Source organism: Lissotriton helveticus, chromosome 1_2 (assembly GCF_964261635.1).
Source record: "Lissotriton helveticus chromosome 1_2, aLisHel1.1, whole genome shotgun sequence".
NCBI lineage: Eukaryota > Metazoa > Chordata > Amphibia > Caudata > Salamandridae > Lissotriton > Lissotriton helveticus.
In genome coordinates this window covers 177,144,300-177,161,849 of record NC_136058.1, presented here as the reverse complement: position 1 = coordinate 177,161,849, position 17,550 = coordinate 177,144,300, and the positions used below count along the sequence as shown (strand labels likewise).

The 17,550-nt window shown below is 47.7% G+C and overlaps 1 protein-coding gene across 1 annotated transcript in view; it reads right to left on the bottom strand.

Annotated features, from left to right (window-relative positions):
- TXNDC12 (thioredoxin domain containing 12) overlaps positions 1-17,550 on the bottom strand; it is a 115,549-nt gene that overhangs the window by 2,870 nt on the left and 95,129 nt on the right. Inside the window, exons 5-6 of the mRNA XM_078670689.1 lie at positions 11,639-11,708; positions 11,463-11,546 (exon numbers count right to left, since the gene is read on the bottom strand). Coding sequence (XP_078526815.1) covers positions 11,463-11,546; positions 11,639-11,708 — 154 coding nt within the window. The remainder of the gene's footprint in view (positions 1-11,462; positions 11,547-11,638; positions 11,709-17,550) is intronic.

The window sequence follows — 17,550 nt, the reverse complement described above, 5'->3', positions numbered from 1 at the left end:
GCATTCTCTACATTAAAGTCTCCACATGCAGAATAGAAATGCTGCCTTCCCTGTGCACACCATGTGTTCCCTTGTAGCATTGACATATAGACTAACAGCACCAGAGACAAACATGAAGCTTATCAAAAGGTAGGAAACAAACACACAAATGTGGAGTTTATGGATAAAATTGCCAAGAAAATATTTCACAGGACATGCAATACCTCTCCACACCTGACCTAATCAACCTTTGTAACTCCTACCTCCCCAAACCTCTGATGACTAATCCGCCCCCCCTTACTCCAACATCCCAGTTATCCTAGGCACAAATAGAGTCCCTGCCTCACCCAGTTCACCCAGACCTCCTTCACAACTCACCACCATGCACTCGCTTAAGCCCGTCAATGACAACCCAATTCTCCTTTCTTGCATGCTTGTCAACTTCAGATCGTCTGTCAGACATGCTACTGAATTATCAGAAACCATTCTCAGTGAGGCTATTGAAATCGCCTTCCTCACTGAAACCTGGCTTAATAACCACTCTACCTCCTGGCTACTCCATCATTAGACAAGACAGAAAAGGAGGTGGACTAGCAATAATTCATAAGACTGAATTTCAAGTCTCCCTTTTACAGAACAGGGTTCACCTAACTTTCTAATACCTTGGCATTGAACTCACGGTTAAGGGCTCCTCCCGGATTGGATTACATAACATCACCAACCACACCCCGGGTGAACCTCAACACGATCATCTCCGACACTGAGGCCTCCCTCTCCAACATCATCCCTATTAACTGGTCAGACCATCGCCTGTTTCTATTTAAAATCGCAACCAGTGCCTTTCCTCCCACTACTATAAATAATAACCCCATGAAGTGGATCAGAAACCTTAAACAAATACCTCCTGGAGAACTTGAGTATATAAACTATAAGCTCAACTTCCTCTCACTCCACTCTCCCAAAATGGTACCGAACAATTCAATAAGACCGTGACGTTCTGGACCAAGTTGCCCCCCCCTAAACAAAAGAGAAAAATTCAATCCAAATCATGGTTCATTCCTGAACATCGAAAGACGACAGCTTAGACTGGTAGAAAGAACATGGAGACAACACCCTTCTCACTCACACCTTGACCTCCTCAGATCTGCCAGACCTACTTATAAGAAACACATTTTTAATGAAAAGGCTTCCTCCGAGCACAACTTGATCGTGCCAAAAACAGGCCTAGAGAACTTTTTAACATTGTTAGAAAATAAACCTCATCAGCCCCTCTAGAGATGACGGTGTCAATCGCAAGATGTGAAGAAATTGCCAGTCTTCCTCTCAGAAAAAATTGTCAAAATGGACCAAACTTTCCCTCAAATCCAGTACCCGCTCAACCCCCAATTTGCCTCGGACTGCCATGGACATATCCTCGGGTTCAGCACCACCCCTACCACCTCATTCTATCAACCACCTACCCACTCCAACCTCACCCGTTACCATACCTCCTAATTTTCAAATGAAAAATAACGCCTCCTGGCATAATTTCCACCCCATGCTCGAAGTCTTTAATATCATAGCCAAACTAAAGCAGACTTCACACACTAAAGACCCTCTCCCCTAGTTCACAATCTTAACCACATCATTGCCCCTTACTGTACCAAAATCATTAATACCTTCCTCGCCACTGGATGTGTCCCTGACTCCCTCCAACTCTGACAAATCACACCCATTCCTAAAAACCTCACTCCTGACGCAAACGATCCAAACAATCTCTGCCCCATCTCTACCTCCCACTTCTTGCTAAAGCCCTTGAAAAATGTGCTTTGCTCCAATTGGACAATCACATAGGTAATTTCAACCTACTTGACTCCCTTCAATCTGGTTTCAGGAAAGGCTGCAGTACAGGAACCGCAATGTTGAACATTGTTGAAGACATCCACAAATCCCTTGATAAATGGAGAGGCTTGCCTTCTCATACTCATCGACCTCTGCAGCATTTGATAGAGTTAATCACTCTTCCTTACTTAATTCGTTTCAAACGCGCTTTGGCATTAATGGTGTGGTCCTCAAATGGTTCACCTCTTTCCTCCACCACAGAACACAACAAACCAAAATCAACACCTGCCTCTCTATCCCTACAACGGTCTCCTTGGGCGTACCCCAGGGCTCTATCCTCTCCCCTCTCCAACCTTTTTATGGAACCCCTCACCCTCATTCTGAAACAAGATGGAGTTAACTATCACCTCTACACTGACGACATTCAACTCTACTACAAAATTAAATTACACTCTGGTATTCTGCACTTAAACAATACCCTGAGTAAGATCCAATCCTGGTTCTACTCCAACCATCTTGAAGTGAACCCTAAAAAACATTAAATTATTCTCTTCTCATCAAAATATTTACAGCTCCCCATCAAAGACTGGATCAGGGATCTAAATGCCCTGAATTGCACACTCTCCCTATCTGATTCGGCATAATCCCTAGGTTTCACTCTTAATAAAAACCTGGATCCCAAAATCCATATAAAAAAACTCGGCCAAAGGTGTATTCATCACTCTCCATCACCTTAAGAAAATTAAACCCTTCATTCCTTCGGACGACTTCAAATCAGTTGTCCAATCTCTAGTTCTCTCGAAATTGGACTATGGCAACGCTATCCTCACGGGAACCCCATAAGTTCACCTGGCACCACATAGAGCTGTTCTCAACTTGGCGGCCAGACTCATCACTGATTGTAAACGATTTGACCACATCTCCCCAGCCCTCAAAGCCCTAAATTGGCTCCCCATCGAAGGAAGATGCTTTTACAAGACTGCATGAATCACGCACAAAGCTCTTCACCAACAAACGCCTCTATACCTAAGAAACAAACTCAATAAGGCGGGCTGTACCAGACTGATGAGGAGCACAAATTTGCTGCTCCTCGTCCCCCCACTTCATAAAATAAAACCCACCAAATCTCGCTCCTTCTCCGGGAACGCCCCGAAGATCTGTAATGCCCGCGTACTCTACCTGCGCTGTAACCCCTCCTACCTCAACTGTAAAAAAATTTAAAAAAAAAAAAAACAGACCTTAAACATCACCTGCTCTACTTATACTGGGGTCCTTAATCTCCAAATGGATTGTACGTTCCTCTTCTCCCTGCTGGGGTTTTTGTTAGTTTCTTTCCTATTGCTCTTTTCACTCACCCTCGGCTCATTTGATCCTCTCTTCTCGGACGCTAAATGCTACTTCCATGTATATTATTTTTATAAACATTACCCGCAAACCACCTGGAATTCCTAACCCCCCGTTTCTTAATATTTAATAGTACTAGCATGTTTTTATTATCCTAATAATCGCCTTTTTTTTTTTACCCATTTATAACCTTATATTGTTATGTATTTGCTTGCTTTATTTGTTATCCTGTACAACAGTCTTCTTCGATTTCCTCTGTTCATGTAAAGCGCTCTGATACCCCCGGGGTCTAGCCAGTGCTATATAAAACCTTTCAAATAAATAAATCTTGTGGCAGTAAAACGAAGACCTAAAACAAGTCTACTATGACCTAAAAGTGATAAACAAAACTGTTACTATTATTGCAAAAATGCTGATTATGTTTACATGCCTGGTTTTGCCCTACTTTAACCAGATAGCTTCTTCACTGCAGAAAAGCCAAACAATCACAGATTATAAAATGCATTTTATGGTTGCTCTATAGCATTAATTAAATAATTTCATCAAATAGGTGCAGCTGTGATGTTATCGGTGAAGTAAAGTATGAAGTTAAAAGTGATGATCTTGAGCATGGTAGAGATAAGGTTCCATAAAATGCCTTATAGGTCTAATAATCAGACTCTTGATGTTATAACAGTGTTGTTGTGGCCAACGTGGCTACGGAGGCGACCAAGATGGCCGCACCCGCTTAGAGCTCCGCCGATCAGGCAATTACACTGGCCCCGATCCTGCGATGTGAGAGCCTCTTCAGGGGTGTTTTCCAGTCTCCAAAGCTCGCGAGGCCCTGCTGCAGCGACCGATGCCGCCATAGCTGCAGAGACCATCTCCAGCCGCCGGCGGTGCCCGATACCAGCTGGGCCCGGTTCGGGCCTACATCCGCCATGTTGGTGTTGGCGAGTCCGCGCCCCTAGCCGCCCCCTTCCCCGGTCCTCCTCCCGGTTCCCGCCCGGCCTGCGGTCTGCTCGGGTGACCCGCCCGCTGCCTGCCGCTCCCCTACCCGGCCGCCGCCGCGTGTATTCTGGCCCTCGGGGCTGCCGTGAGCCGAGGCCTCGGGCGGGTGGGCTGGCCGGCCTCGCGCTCCGGTCTCCGGGGTAGTGTTGTGGGTCGTTAGTGGTGGTGCGGGTGGGGTCGGGGTTAGGGGGTGGTCGGTGCCTGGCTCTGCCCCCCCTTGGCGCCTGGTGGACGCTCCGCGACCGCCTGAAGGGTCGGAACTCCCTTGGGCCCTCCTCCTTTCCGGTCTGGGGCCTCGCTTGGTTCACCTTCGGCCCTGCCTGCCCAGATAAGCTGACTACTGCCTTCTCTGCTGGTTTCCCGTCTTTGCCATATGGATGGTCCTACCTGCTCCTCTTGCCTTACCGACCTGGCCGCTGCATGACTTGGCCGTCCGGTGTCCGGAGGCCTGCTGTCCACCTCCTCTCACCGCGTGCTGCCTCCTGAGAGCCTCCTGGATATCCTACCATTGCTCTGTTGGGGAATACTGGCCCAGTGTGCCGCGTTCTCACGTCTCCTTGTCTCGGATGCACTGGGGAGTCCCCTGATGACGCACTTTGGAATCCCATCATTTTGGCCACCTTCATAGCTGTTGCGACCATCCCGCCAAGATGGTCAAGAAAGACCCTCGACAGTCTAAGATCCAATTTGACAAGACCCCCGGGGCCATGGCGGTCCCTGCCGCGGGCACGACTGTGGAGGCTGCCCCTCCTGAGTCGCCTGGCTCAGGAGACCCTGGCCGCTGCCATGCTCGCCGAAATGAGGGCGGGATTCAAGGCCCTGGACACTCGATTTGATAATCTGGACAAAAAAACTTGCTGATGTGAGCTCCAAGATCCAGGGTCATGATCGCATGCTAGATAGGGTGTCAGATATTGAGGACGGGGCCTCCTCCTCTCTTAAACGGTATAGAAAGAATGGAAAAGATCCTTAAAGAGGTGGCTATAAAGAACGAGGATTTGGAGGCCAGGGGGCGCCGCAATAACATTCGTATTCTGGGCGTGCCGGAGACGACCGCTACTGGAAAAATTGATATATTTGTAGAGCAGCTCCTCTCCGATTTGTTCGGTAGGGAGTCCTTCACCCAGGGTTTCGTGGTTGAACGTGCACATCGATCCTTAGGCCCTCGCCCCAGACCGGGCTTGCCTCCCAGACCGATTGTGGCCAGACTTATGAACTTTAGAGACCGGGACACTGCTTTTCGAGAGGCCCGTGATAGGGGTGAACTCCAATGGCAAGGTAACATCTCCTTCTTCCCGGACTTCACTGCCATGGTCCAGGAGGCCCGACGCAAATATCAGAGTGTCAAGGCCATGCTCAGGAATCTGGGTCTTCGATATGGCATGCTCTATCCTGCGCGCCTCAAGGTGGACGTGGATGGCCATCCTAGAATCTTCGACGCGCCGAGTGCAGCCCAGGAGTTTTTCCGTGACTTTAAGAACAACTCCGGCTGGGCATCGAACAGTTCCTGGCCCACCTCCCCGCAGCACCAGGCTTCACAAAACAGCGTTGATCTCTTCTCTCCGACTGGGAATGGATGATAGCACTCTTTTTGCCTCGTTTCTTTTTTCCTTCGCTCTCTTCATTGAGCGCAGCACTATTATCTAGTTTGGGTTATTCGCATATGCTAGCATATGCTAACATATCCAGTTTTTTTTTTATATTTCATGGTTGGTTTGCCGGCCCGGCGTAGCGTCGCCATGCCCCATGGTGGACGCCTCCATGGTTTATTTTTTGGGTGTCGATGTAGGGATGTTCCTCTTATTGGTATTTGAGAGGTTGGGTGGAGGGGGGGGGGGGTTATTTTCTTTTTTATTGGATGCTTCAATTTGTCAGAGATGAGACTTGCTCTGTGTGTGGTGTGGCTTTTTTGCACTAATTTGTATTTTTCGATACAGCATAAATGGTACAGTTAGGAAATGTGCCCGGTCCTTCCGGGCTTTCGTTATTAACGTGGAATGTACGTGGGTTAACAATAACAGGAAACGTAGACAGGTGTTAAATTATGTTATGCGTCATCATGTTGATGTTCTTTTTATGTAGAAGACGCATTTGGCGGGTTCAGAGGGTGATTCGATGGCCTCTGCTTGGGGTCCACACAGATTTTTTTCTAATTATAGTTCTTACTCCAGGGGTGTAGCCATTCTGATACACAAAATAATCCAATTTGCACACTGTTTTATACACCGGGACCCTGAGGGCCGGTTTTTGATAGTAACAGGTTTATTGATGGGCCATAGGGTCTCCTTTGTATGTATTTATGGTCCGAACACCGACTCTCCTTCCTTTTATCACTCCCTATCGATTTAGCGGCAGACACTGGGCTTTTGATCGTTGGCGGGGATTTTAATCTCCTTTTGAATCATCCTAGAGACAGCCCGGCCTCTACACCTGACTCCAAGCCCCATTCCAGACTGGCCCTGCGTGAGATATGCACACATTACTTGTGGACGTCGAGGCTCATCTGAACGCACACCATCCTTCCTTCACACATTATTCAGGCTTCCACAACACATGGACGAGATTGGATTATTGGCTTGTCTCTCCCGAGGTGGCTGGTTGGCTGGAGGCTGTTCAGACTCTTCCACGCACTCTCTGATCATTCCCCGGTTCCACTTCAGCTTTCCATTCCCCGCGAGGGAGGGTATGAGAGACAGTGGCGCTTCCCTGGTCGGGTCTTATTAGACCCCGTCTTCTCCGAAGACATTAGGCAGGCAATAGCGGATTATTTTTAACTAACCACCGGTTCGGTCGACACCTATGCAGTGCTGTGGGAAGGTTTTAAGGCATATATTAGGGGGGTCTGCATCTCGAAACATGCCGGGGTACTTCGTGACTTTCACTCCACTCTGGACCGGGTTGAGGAAAAAATAGCAACACTGGATCGTGACATGCTTAGCTCTCCTTCTGATTCTCTGGCCGCGCGTCGGTTGGAGTTATGCGTCGAATTTCGGGACGCCGCCGAGAGGGAACTACTTTTCCTTACTAAACAATGCGTGGCTCGGCGGTATGGTGAGGGTGAGAGGCCGGGCCGGTTATTGGCCAAAACACTTCGTCCTCCCCGAAGCCCCACGTACATCATAGCTATGTCCGGAGTGGACGGCTCCCCAGTCCACTCAACCCCCGCGGTCTGCGACCTGTTCCTCACTTACTATAAAGACCTTTATACCTCTCGTCTCTCCGGGGACTTGGTGGGAAGAGGATTTATCCGAAGTGGCTTTGGTCTACCTCGAACGTTACATGCAGGAGTTCCTCCTGACCCCGATTACCTGGGACAGTATTGTGGAGGAGATAGATGCCCTCCGTGCCTATTCGGCTCCTGGGTTGGATGGCTTCTCTGCGGACTTTTACAAGGAATACAAGGACTTGTTGGTCCAGAGGTTGGTAGAGGTATATGCCGAGGCTCTTGAGGTGGGAGTCCTCCACCCAACATTGAGCGAAGCAGTAATTATATTGTTACCCAAACCAGGGAAAGATCCTATGCAATGCCGCTCGTACCGGCCGCTTTCCCTCTGAAACGACTATAAAATCCTGCCCAAAGTCATTACCATTACACTTTCTCTGTTGATGGAGTCCATTATTTCACCGGTGCAATCGGGCTTTGTCCCGCACAGATCCACCTCGCTTAACCTACGCACGCTGTTCACTGTTCTACATCGCATGGATCCCTCCGGCCTGCCGGCACCATTTTGTTGGACGCCAAAAAGGCCTTTGACTCTCTCGAGTGGCCTTTTTTTCTGTCGGTTATGCGCCGTATGGGCATGCCGGAATGTTTCGTGGCTACAGTGGCCCTTTTATATAATAAACCCATGGCCCGGCTACGCCTCTATGGCAACCTCTCCGACCCTTTCCCTTTATATCGTGGTACAAGGCAGGGATGCCTCCTATCCCCTCTCCTTTTTATTTTAGCCATGGACCCTCTAGCTCGACAGTTTCATGAGAAACATCTCCAGCGTGGCCTGCAGTTTCTTACGGGACCTCTGTTGCTTTCCATGTATGCGGACGATATGGTTCTATATGTCCGTCTGCCCCAAGACAATTTATCGCCGCTAATTCGAGAGATCATACGTTTTGGTAATTATTCTGGACTTCATATTAACTGGCAGAAGTGTTATATTTCCATTGACGCCCAGGACTGTGCCTTGGGCTTTTGAGTTTCCGTTAGAGTGGTGCACCGATTCCGTTAAGTATTTAGGCATCCATATTCACCTTGACACTGCCTCGGTCATTCGTCTCAACTATGGCACTGCGGTTGCTGCGCTGGAGACTCGGGTCACCCGGTGGCTACGCTTACCTTTGTCCATGGCGGGCAGAATTGCAATCATCAAAATGATCGTTTTGCCCCGGTTTTTATATTTGTTTAACAACATTCCTATTCCGTTGACCAAAGTCTTCTTTTCGCAACTTCGCTCTCACTTAATCCGTCTGGTATGGGGAGACAAGACCCCTCGAGTCAGCTGGAAGGTCTTGACTTTGCCCCCCGAGAGGGGTGGGCTGGGTGTACCAGATCTATATTTGTATTTTTTAGTGGCTCAATGCTGCTATGCATACGCCTGGTTCCATCCTGATGCCCGCATCCCCTATTTACGCCCGGAGTCTGATCTGGTCTTACCTAGACAATTACTCACGATCCTTCCTACAGGCTTCCCTAGGGACCCCCAGGACATTCAAACGGTTTCCACCACCTGCTGGGCTTGGATTAGATTGCGTAGACTGTTGGGTTTGGATCTATTGTATTCCCCTGCCCAACTCCTCTCGGTTTCCTATTACGGGCAAAGCTCTGGTAGTGCGCACACAGGCGAAATTTAATATTAGCACCATGTCAGGGGGTCCCTGCCTGCCACGAGTCCGATGCTGATTACTGTCCCTCTTCCTTTCCGCCTCGACGACTGCAGGACGACCACGCTCCCTTTAAGGCGGCTTGGGCTTCCCTGGAAGGCGGAGCATCCTCTCTGACGTCACCCCCATCTCGCCAATCGGATTGGACCCCAACGCTGATAGTGGGAGGCCGGGAGAGGACTGGCGCGAACGCGGCCGGAGAGGAGGAAGTGCCCCAGGAGTTCGTGTCCACGGAGGAAGATGTCGGAGCCGGATTGCTGTCCTCGGAGACAAGGGTAGAACCAGCCAGGAGGTCACCGCCGGAAAAGCCGGGAGGCCAACGTTTCCACGCTTCGCCCAGCCACACTTCAACCGGAGAAGTGTGGCTCCGCAAGGTACGGGCTAAAATACGGGGAGTGTTTTATTCCGAGGGAGGGACTGGCTAGAGGGCGGCTGGGCGGTCACGGAACGGGAGTGCATGACTGTAAGCGCTACCACCCTCACTAAAGAGAAAGTGCACCGAACGGTTGTGGTCCCGGGTGATTCCCTTCACGTCCTCCCTTTCCCCTCCTGCCATTTCTTCTTATGGTTCTCGCCAGTAACTCGGCGTATTCTTTCCTTTTCTTTTTGTCGAGGGGCTCCACAACTCAGAAGACCTTCTGCTGAACTCAACCACTGGAGTCTCGAAAAGAAGTCAGCCAGGATAAGACTGTCTTTGTTCTCGGAACCACAAGAGTTTGTTTTGTGTATTGGACCTCGGCCTTCATTCAATAAATCTCAAATAACTGCACCAGACGTCTCAGTTTTCCCTATACGTCATTGGTCCTACAAATCATAGTTCCTAACCCCCCCCTCCCCAGTCAAGCCTTACACACCACTGGTGACTTGTTCCCAGATGGGCACGTCTTCTCTCTGTCGGAAGAGGCCAGATTCAGTGATCGGTCATTCATGGACACTTTAATACCACCCGGTTGTGGTCGGCATTGCGGGCTACGTATTCCTCCTTCCCATTGGCGCCTGAGGAGCTCCCTCCTCTCTCTTTATTGATTCAAAGCCCAACTAACGCACATTTGATTTCCAAACTATATAAACAATGTTTAACACTCAAACCGATGCAAGTTTCTAGGATCCGTGCTGCTTGGGAGGGTGACTTGGGTGGGCCCATCTCGGATGATCAGTGGGCTTTCTGTTGCAGGGCCACATCCGACATCTCTTTAAACAGTCGACACAAACTGCTGCACTTCAAATTCCTTAGAAGGATGTATTTTACCCCGACACATACATACCATACTGACAACTCTAGGCCTCACCATTGCCGTAAATGCCTTGCCCCATTCGCGGTCTTCGCACACTTAACCTGGACCTGTCCTAAAATACACGACTATTGGCTGGATATTCACACCACCTTAGGAGACATATTATCGTTACCTCTCACTCCTTTACCTGAAATCGCACTCTTGGGGTTTGTATTAAAATTCCCCAAGACAGTACACCGCCTGCCGGCCTTGGGCTTCCTTCTGGCCAAACGTGAGATTGCACTGCTATGGGGTAGTAAACGTGCCCCGACATTCGTGCCTGGTTAAACAATATGGCGTTCTGCAGCATGAATAGCGAGGAATATAGCACGTTACTTCCTACCTCCTCCCGACCTGTCGATATATGGGGCCCATACAGAGAGTACATATCCCGATGCCAGCTTTTAAATGAATCTCCAACACAATCTGGCATTACCCCCTCAGGAATAGGATAAATCCCACTTTGTCGCATATAACGGTTATGACAATGGGGTATGCAGTATATGTATTTGGTTTATTGATTTTTTTGTCTCGGTCTTTGTTCCGAGATGTATAGATTTGTTTGTTCCACATGTCCATTTCACGCTGTTTATCATTAGTGTTGGTGCAGGAGTATCACACCTATCTGTCTTCAGTGTGGTCTATTGGCTATTTTGTGTTTTTTGGTATGATTGTAATGTTTTCCTTGATTCAATAATTTTTTTTATTTGACATTGCATGTACACACATCAGTTTCATGAATATTATTTGGTTTGATTTGTTTTCTGTTTCTTGTTTATGTAAAATGGAAAAAGAAAGGTTTAAAAAAAAAAAAGTTGGGTTTTGCACCTACAGCATCTGAAGAGTGAGAGTCAAGGAGGCAAAATATAAAAGTGAATCGTTATTAAACTATTGTGTCATTGACCTTTCTTTAAAATAAAAAAAGGACTTTTTGTACAATAATAAAAGAGCCAGTCTTAAAATAACAACAACTTGCTTGTGTGTTAGTAGAGAATGCTTGCATGCGAATTTGGTGATGACATCTTCTCAATCTCGTGGTGTAGAAACCATGCAAGATGTGCCAACGTGTACATTACTTTGATCTACTGTAGTTACTGAAGTGACAAAGACAACCACCTATTACACCACATACTCAACATACAATCCCCAAGGCATCCTCCTGTGGGTACTACAGACCTTGATCGGCACTGCTGTAGAAGTACTTGTAGTTCGGGTTCCCTTTGGTGTTGGTGATTTCCGGATGAATTACGCCACTGGGATCTGCAACATCAAGGAGACCCAATGAATGTCAGGTCCAATAAAATAAAGAAGACGCGCTGTACATGTTCACTTGTAGGGGATGCTCTACTCACCCATATAAAGGATTCTCGGTATGTAGCCTCCATCAGGACTAAAGGCCTCGTCCTTGGGTTCTTCTTCATCCTGCGGATCACAAGAAACATTGGTTCCCAGCACTGATAAAAATTTTAGACAGAATATTGACTGATCTGAAAGTACTTTAGACTCTGAAATGGCTGGAATCGTGCATACACTGCACACCACAAGTAAAATTGTGTCTTCACACTTTAAGTAGTAGCGGTTTCCATCAATCTAGCTCAGTGGCACATATTCCATTCATCTGAAAGAATTAAAAGATGCTGGGGAAAATCCATCCTGTGACATGCAGGCTACACACAGATTTCTGCAGCAGGCACTAAACCTAATGAGCTACACGATTACTAGACGGCATTTTCTACTACTACAATGGGACTAAGACTAGAAGTACACAGAAAATAGCCTCATTTACGGCTTTCCCTCCAATATCGGATTCTAGTCTTTAAATAGTATACTTAACAGTGTGCATCTCACAGCTAACTTAAGGGGAGGCGGCATGCGCAAGTCAATAAAACTTTAAAGATTTAAATCAAAGCTGAAATAGTTTTTTTGTCAAGTCACGGTTAAACCCAACTTTTGAAGATATAAAATTACAATCTGTTCTACAAATGAAATTATTCTGAGAATTAAGTATTTATCACCATGTCTGAAATCTAAATCTTTTTGGATCTTTTAATCTGAAACAGCAATCTGTAATTGATCCCAACAACCAAAACGTCATTATGTTGCAGTCGACAAAAAAAAATAACACTCCATTTCTATGATTTTATTTTTGTATCATTTTATTTTTCCCATTTCAATACAGACAAAAATCATAAAGACAGAAAAAACAATAGTAAATAAGATCAATCATCATACAATAAAACAATGGCAAAAATAAAGACAATCATCAGAAACGTTCCTCTCAAGAGTGTAAATAGTACTCTACCATGATGACAGGTCACTAAGAAAAACTATCAGTTCTTTCAATGCGTGACTTCACAATACACGCAATCTTCCATAGTTCAATAAGGTCTTCCTACCAATATCACTACTGCCTTTAGTAGTTACATCATATTTACCAACTTATGTATACAGGAACCAAGCAAGGTATTTATGTCTGTTGTGGCAATCGATGCTCCTCCACCAGTGGTAGTGTTACCGAGTGCTCTGTAGTTCGAGTCTCAATCTAAGTGGTATATAGGCTCCAAAAATTCTTCTGGGGAGAAGCTCACTAGGTTTCTGGTTGCGTGTTGCAACACAGCATATCTCTAGCCCAGTGTTTCAGTGTGGGCGGGGAGGGCCTCTGGACCAATGTATCTCCAATACTTTGTTGGCGACCAGTAGCAGCATGTCAACTAAGCGCCGAATGGGTTTCTGTATCTGTTTCAAATATCCCAGAAGTGCCAGTACCGGGTTTGGGTTTGTCTACCTGTGTTATCGTTTGGAGTTCTGCAAATATCTGTGTCTAGTAGTTTGCTATAGGTGGGCAGAGCCATGAGGCACATCATAGGTGGGCAGAGCCATGAGGCACATCTTAACAAGCATCTCGCTATCTTTGTGGAAAGCTCGGGATGTTTGGACTCCTCCCAGCATGGATTCAGGAGGGAACACAGCACCGAGTCAGCCCTCACCATCGTGCTTGATAAGATCCGCACGACAGTAGATGGGGGCCAGACCACCCTCCTGGTCCTGCTAGATCTAACAGCGGCCTTCGACACCCTCTCCCCCTCAGTGCTTACATCTCGCCTGAGGGAGGTGGGGGTGAGGGGGGCAGCCTTGGATCTTTTGACCTCCTTCCTCACTGGGAGGGAACAAAGAGTCAAGCTGGGAGAGTTCCTATCTCCATCCCGACCAGTGCTGTGTGGGGTCCCTCAAGGGTCGGCGCTTAGTCCGACCCTTTTCAACATCTATGTGACCCCACTAGCCAGATTAATAAGATCTTTCGGGATGGAGGTAGTTTCTTATGCAGACGACACCCAAATACTCGTCTCTCTCCCCCATTCTGATGTGCTTACCGCCTCCAAGTTTAGATCTTGTATGGAGGCGGTTGGTCACTGGATGATTCAGAACTCTCTCAAACTGAATGGGGAGAAGACTGAGGTGTTGGTGTTCGGGGGAAAAGAAAACATCTGGTCAGCCCATTGGTGGCCTGACTCACTAGGAATATGTCCCTCCCCCACAACTTCTGCTAAGAACCTCGGGGTGATGTTAGATCCAGCCCTTGATATGGGCGCTCAGGTAAGCAGAACTGTCTCCACCTGTTGGGGCTTGATTCACACCCTGCGAAGGATCAGGAAATATCTTTCCCTGCAGGCAAGAAAGCAAATTGCTGTTGCATTGATTGGCTCTCGTTTGGACTACTGCAATGCGCTGTATGCTGGGCTAAACCGGAGCCACCTGCAGCGCTTGCAGGTAGTCCAAAACGCTATAGCCAGATTTGTTCTGGATATTCCCAGACGCTCCTCAGCCACTGCGGCCAAGAAATCGCTGCATTGGTTACCGGTGGAATTCCGAATCCGGTTCAAAGTGCTATGTATGACCTACAGAGCCATCGCTAAAAATAGCGACACAGGTATCGGGTCTATTATTTCCCAGTATACCCCTGGTAGGAGCCTGCGTTCCTCCGGGAAATTGCTTCTTAAAGCCCCCCGTGTACGAAGAGCTAAATGGGGTGGCAGGGCTTTTTCCACGCTAGCCCCCAAATGGTGGAATGACCTTCCGCTTGATTTGAGATCCCTTCCATCTCTACAGAATTTCCGCAATGCTTTAAAAACTCACTTCTTTCGAGAAGCCTATATGTAAGGACGTCTGTTTCAATTTGATTGTATTGTTAGGCGCCTTGATACCTGCGGGTTATTGTTCATGCGCATTATAAATTTTTATCATATCATATCATGCTAGGTGCAGGAAATCAGCCTCAGGAGCTCCGCAGCGGTCACACTTTGGCACATCATATATAAAGGCACATATTTATAAAGGCATGTTCTAAATGCGGTTTAAAATTTTAAACTCTATGAGCCTATGTCGGCCATTGAGTGAGATAAGTTGAGTTGCTTCGCGGCAATAGCGCCACATGGCGTCATCTATGGTCAATTCCAAGTTCGCCTGCCATTCCAGTCTGGCTTTATTGTGTCGTTCTCTGTACAGCTCCTGTGTCTGAGAGTACAGCCTTGCAACTATGCGTTTAGGGGATGTTGCCTGTATCAATGCGGAGAATGAATGCACCTCCGGGGGCTCCAGCATCTAGTCTCCTAGCATCGCCTTTGCGCACTTCGGGCTTTGTAGTAATGATACGTAATTTAAGGCAAGGGCCGAAGTTCGCTCTCCAGAAAGTCTGTCCATTCCCTGCCCCTACCGTCACTGAAAAAGTCTCCTATCCTGTCCAGCCCTAAAGTGTGCAGCGCCGCTATCATTTCTGGGGAGGCTAGTGTCGGTAAATATTCGCACCAGGCTATAGGTGTTTTAGGGGGGAGTATAATATAGCAGCCGCTTGCCAATTTAATAGGTTGCGCCATGCATGAACCGTAGTGTTAATGGAGTCCAGGATGATGGTATTTCTGCTTGGCGGGTGGTGCAGAGCAGTCGCCAAATGGGCTGGAGCCTGTGAGATGCGTTCTATGTCCAAATTCGGTGGGGGGAGTCTGCTGATGCAGCCAAAAGTACGTAGCTTGGGCTGCCCGATATATAGGTCAAGATCTGGTGTACCCAACCCACCCATAGAGTAAGGCAAAAACCAGGAGTTTCCAGCTTGCGCGGGCTGTTTGTTGGCCCAGGCCAGTTTAATTAACAATGAAAGTAGATGTTTGAAGAACTGGGCTCGCAGGCCCACGGGTATAATAATAAAAAGGAAGCTGGGTAGGACAACCATTTTCATCAGTGATATTCTACCCAGTAGGGAGAAGGGTAGGCGTATCCAGCGTGCAATGTCATCTCCTAGTTTAGTAACAGCACGGCCATAGTTTTCATGGAAAACAAGGTCTGAATCGGTGTGTACCTGGATCCCTAAGTAGCGTACCGAGTCATCAGACCACTAACAGAAAGTTTAATTCCTCAGGGGTAGTCGCTGGAGTTCGGGGGAATATCACGGACTTAGTCTAGTTTATCCTCAGACCCGATAGTTCGCCAAAGAGTACTATTTCGCGCAGCACAGGGGATACATTAATGGCTGGATCCCTGATATACAGGAGCGTATCGTCTGCGTATGAGGACACAATGAGGTTGTAGCTCGGAAATCGTATCCCCCTATGGCAATGATACTCCCGCATTGCGCAGGCCAATTGCTCGGCCACCAGGGCATATAGCAGCGGTGACAAGGGGCAGCCCTGTCGGGTGCCCTTAGATATACCCAATGGGGCGGTGACCACGTCACCCACTCTCACCCTAGCAGTGTGATTCGTATAGAGTGAATTAGGCTAACAGACACTTCCCAACCCCATACGCTCCAGCGTCTGCATCATGAATCTCCATTCCATTGAAACAAATGCTTTTTCAGCATCTAAAAAGATTGCCGCCGCTTTAGTAGCAGGGGTACTGTGCTGTATAGCACCACAGACTGTGCGCAAATTAGAAGTAAGAGTGCGTCCCGGTATAAAACCCGCCTGTTCCATTCCCACCAAGGTTGGCATTAACGGGGCAAGTCTATTCGCCAGCACTTTGGCGAATATCTTCGTGTCGACATTCAACAGAGAAAGCGGGCGGTAAGAGGAGCAACTAGTTGGGGGGGTTTACTGGGCTTCAGTATAATCACTAGGAGCGCCTCTCTCATTGTGGGCGGCATCTGCCATTTCTTCGAAAGAAATGTTAGCAAATGCGGCACCAGCAGTTCCTGGAATTCTTTTTAGAACCCCACTGTAAGCTCTTCTTGTCCCGGCGCACTACCTGCACGCATTGCGGAAATAGCCGCTTTTATTTCCCATGTTTCCAGTGGGCTCATTAAATATACCCTATGATAATCTAGTAGCCAGGGCAATTTGATATATTCCAGATATTCAAATATATCAGTTTGTGTAGTATTGGACCTAGATTGGTAAAGATCAGCATAATACTCCCGAAAACGTTCTGCACTGCCAGCACCTCGCCAATATCTGTCGTCAATTCTATAGTGTGCGAGGTCACTCTACGACCTTTTATTAGATTGGTGAGAGCAGTACCTGGACATTTACACTCCCCATATACCCTTGCCGTTGCATATTTACCCAGAAGCTTTACTTCCCTATCTGCCTCATTGTGTGGTTTTTATCGTGGCTTGCAGATTGTGGTCATCATCAGTAATAGTCTCTCTTTCCAGACCTGCTAGCATTTGTTCTAATCGCTGCAACCGGTCTCGAATTGATCTGAGTACTCCAGAGTGGTTGGATATCGCTACACCCCGTGTATAGACCTTGAACGTCTCCCATAAAGTAGTGTAGTGTGGAACAGAGCCTATGTTTACCTCAAAGAAGGTTTCCATAGCCTCCAACATCTCCGCCCTAAAGAGCTCATCCAGTTATGCATAAGGAGGAAAGCACCAAGTAAACGGGGGGCTGGGTTGATCAAAGCAAGGTACAACCGGGAAGGGTCAGAGTAGGTTCGGGGGAACACCTCTACTTCTCTAATAGAGCTTTGTAGTGACCTGGATAGGAACCAGTAATCTATTCTGGTGTGTAGATTATGGGGTGCAGAGTAATGCGTGAAGCCGCCAACTAGGGGTGACCCTGAACGCCAGCCATCGAACATGTTTAATGCCGTGAGAGCATGCAGAATGGCCTCTGCAGCCTGTGAGCGGCGTCTTGATGGGCCTCCCGAGTGATCTCAGTCTGGGTGAAGTGTGAGGTTCAAGTCACCTCCCCCGCCCCCAAATCTGTGGTGTGCCAGGAAAATGTCTAGCTATATTCAGGAGATCTAAGTAAAATTGTGGGCAATCATGGTT